Source organism: Nerophis lumbriciformis, linkage group LG06, assembly GCF_033978685.3.
Source record: "Nerophis lumbriciformis linkage group LG06, RoL_Nlum_v2.1, whole genome shotgun sequence".
Lineage (NCBI taxonomy): Eukaryota > Metazoa > Chordata > Actinopteri > Syngnathiformes > Syngnathidae > Nerophis > Nerophis lumbriciformis.
The window spans coordinates 52,671,445-52,673,450 of record NC_084553.2 but is presented as its reverse complement, the minus strand read 5'-3'; the positions used below and the strand labels follow the sequence as shown (position 1 = coordinate 52,673,450).

At 41.1% G+C, this 2,006-nt stretch overlaps 1 protein-coding gene across 1 annotated transcript in view; it reads left to right on the top strand.

The window, feature by feature from the left end:
• The window catches only part of fto (FTO alpha-ketoglutarate dependent dioxygenase), a 564,204-nt gene extending 562,946 nt beyond the window's left edge, over window positions 1–1,258 (top strand). Inside the window, exon 10 of the mRNA XM_061964549.2 lies at window positions 263–1,258. Within this exon, the coding sequence (XP_061820533.2) occupies window positions 263–269 (7 nt within the window). The 3' untranslated portion in view covers window positions 270–1,258. The remainder of the gene's footprint in view (window positions 1–262) is intronic.
• The last annotated feature ends 748 nt before the right edge of the window (window positions 1,259–2,006 follow it).

Sequence of the window (2,006 nt, the reverse complement as noted above, 5' to 3'; positions counted from 1 at the left end):
ATGAATAAGCGCCTTTTAAGGCTGACTTGTTTTGTTAAACAAAAGCAACAAAAAGTCCAAATGACAATTTTAATTGTGTGCACAGTTAATTTTCTGAATTTGAAGATGATCATTTTGAGCCATTTTTGTATTTTATTTTACGTTAGAGGTTCCACTGTACGTCCTAATGCAACATTTACTCTGCTTAGATCCTGTTGTAGGATGAATTTAAAAGCACATGGGTTCATCAATTTAATTATTTTGATGTTATCTCTGCACACAGGATGTAAGGCACCCATGTAAGGACATCAAAAAACACCAGCTTTTCCGAGCGAGCCCAACGAGAGCTGATTGCAGACGACAAATCCGAGAAGAATTTTGGATGGGTTCATGTCCATCCCGACAGATTGACCTACGTGGGCCCCGAAAGGGCCCCGGTATAACACCCCCGAATAGCGCTTTCGTGACATGCTAACAACGCCAGCTCAGCATTAAGCTACCAGTGTAACCACATTTCAATGTGTAGCTATTTATTATTGTTATGATTTCATAGCAGCACTTAATCTCCTATAACCTCGCTGTCATCAACTTGTCAGTATTCACATAAAAGGCTTCTAATAATTAGTCACAGTGGTGTTATGGAAAAATAGAAGGTTAATATTGCTTGTCTAACGGCCCCCGTTTGACCCCAGACCGACCAAAGAAAGAATCCACTGAAACAGTGAGTCAGACCAATGAAGGAGTGAGAGTGGCTTCCGAAAAGCTCATGTTCTAGTCGGCATTCTAGCCGCCACAATTGGGCTAAACCTGTTCTCATTAATCTCTTAATGATTTTGGATGGCATCTGTCTGATCTACTATTTATTTGGAATAGGATCAAACACAAGTCAGCCATAGAAGCTGGAGAAGGCAAATGTACGTGCATGAGTTCTATTCAGCGCTCTACCACCTGCAGTTGTCAACTCCAATGATTTTGAATCCCATCTCTATGATCGGATAAGAACCTGATGCTCTCTTCCTCCATGTTTGATTTCTTGATAGATCATGATAACATAGAGATGTTGTTTCGATTTAAAACAGCCCTGATTGCACTCCTTTTTGTTTTGTTCTTTTTTTTTGAAGTTTTTGTTGTTGTTGCTGCTGCCAAACAGTTCTTCTTCTCTCGCTGTTGTCAGTTTTTTTTCCGCACTCTGTGTGCTTTACCTTCCCTGCCACAGCTTTGTGCGTCTGACGCGGTAAGACTGGTAGAAAATGCAATTAAACAGTGTTCTATCCCTGCAGTCAATGTCTCTCTGCTCTGTTCCCGCCCACACAGCACATTATGCTACCAAATCAACGGGGATCTTGGTTTCTATTTCCGTAATATCGTTAAAATCGGTTCCATTTTGTCCACCACTGACGCTGAGATCATCATTCATGCGTTCGTTACGTCTCGTCTTGATTACTGTAACGTATTGTTTTCGTGTCTCCCTATGTCTAGCATTAAAAGATTACAGTTGGTACAAAATGCGGCAGCTAGACTTTTGACGAGAACAAGAAAGTTTGATCCTATTACGCCTATACTGGCTCACCTGCACTGGCTTCCTGTGCACTTAAGATGTGACTTTAAAGGGGAACATTATCACAATTTCAGAATTGTTAAAACCATTACAAATCAGTTCCCAGTGGCTTATTATATTTTCAAAATTTTACCAATCACGCAATATCCCTAAAAAAAGCTTCAAAGTGCCTGATTTTAACCATCGTTATAAACACCCGTCCATTTTCCTGTGACGTCACATAGTGAAGCCAACACAAACAAACATGGCGCATAGAACAGCAAGCTATAGCGACATTAGCTCGGATTCAGACTCGAATTTCAGCGGCTTAAGCGATTCAACAGATTACGCATGTATTGAAACGGATGGTTGTAGTGTGGAGGCAGGTAGCGAAAACGAAATTGAAGAAGAAACTGAAGCTATTGAGCCATATCGGTTTGAACCGTATGCAAGCGAAACCGTCGTAAACGACACGACAGCCAGCGACACG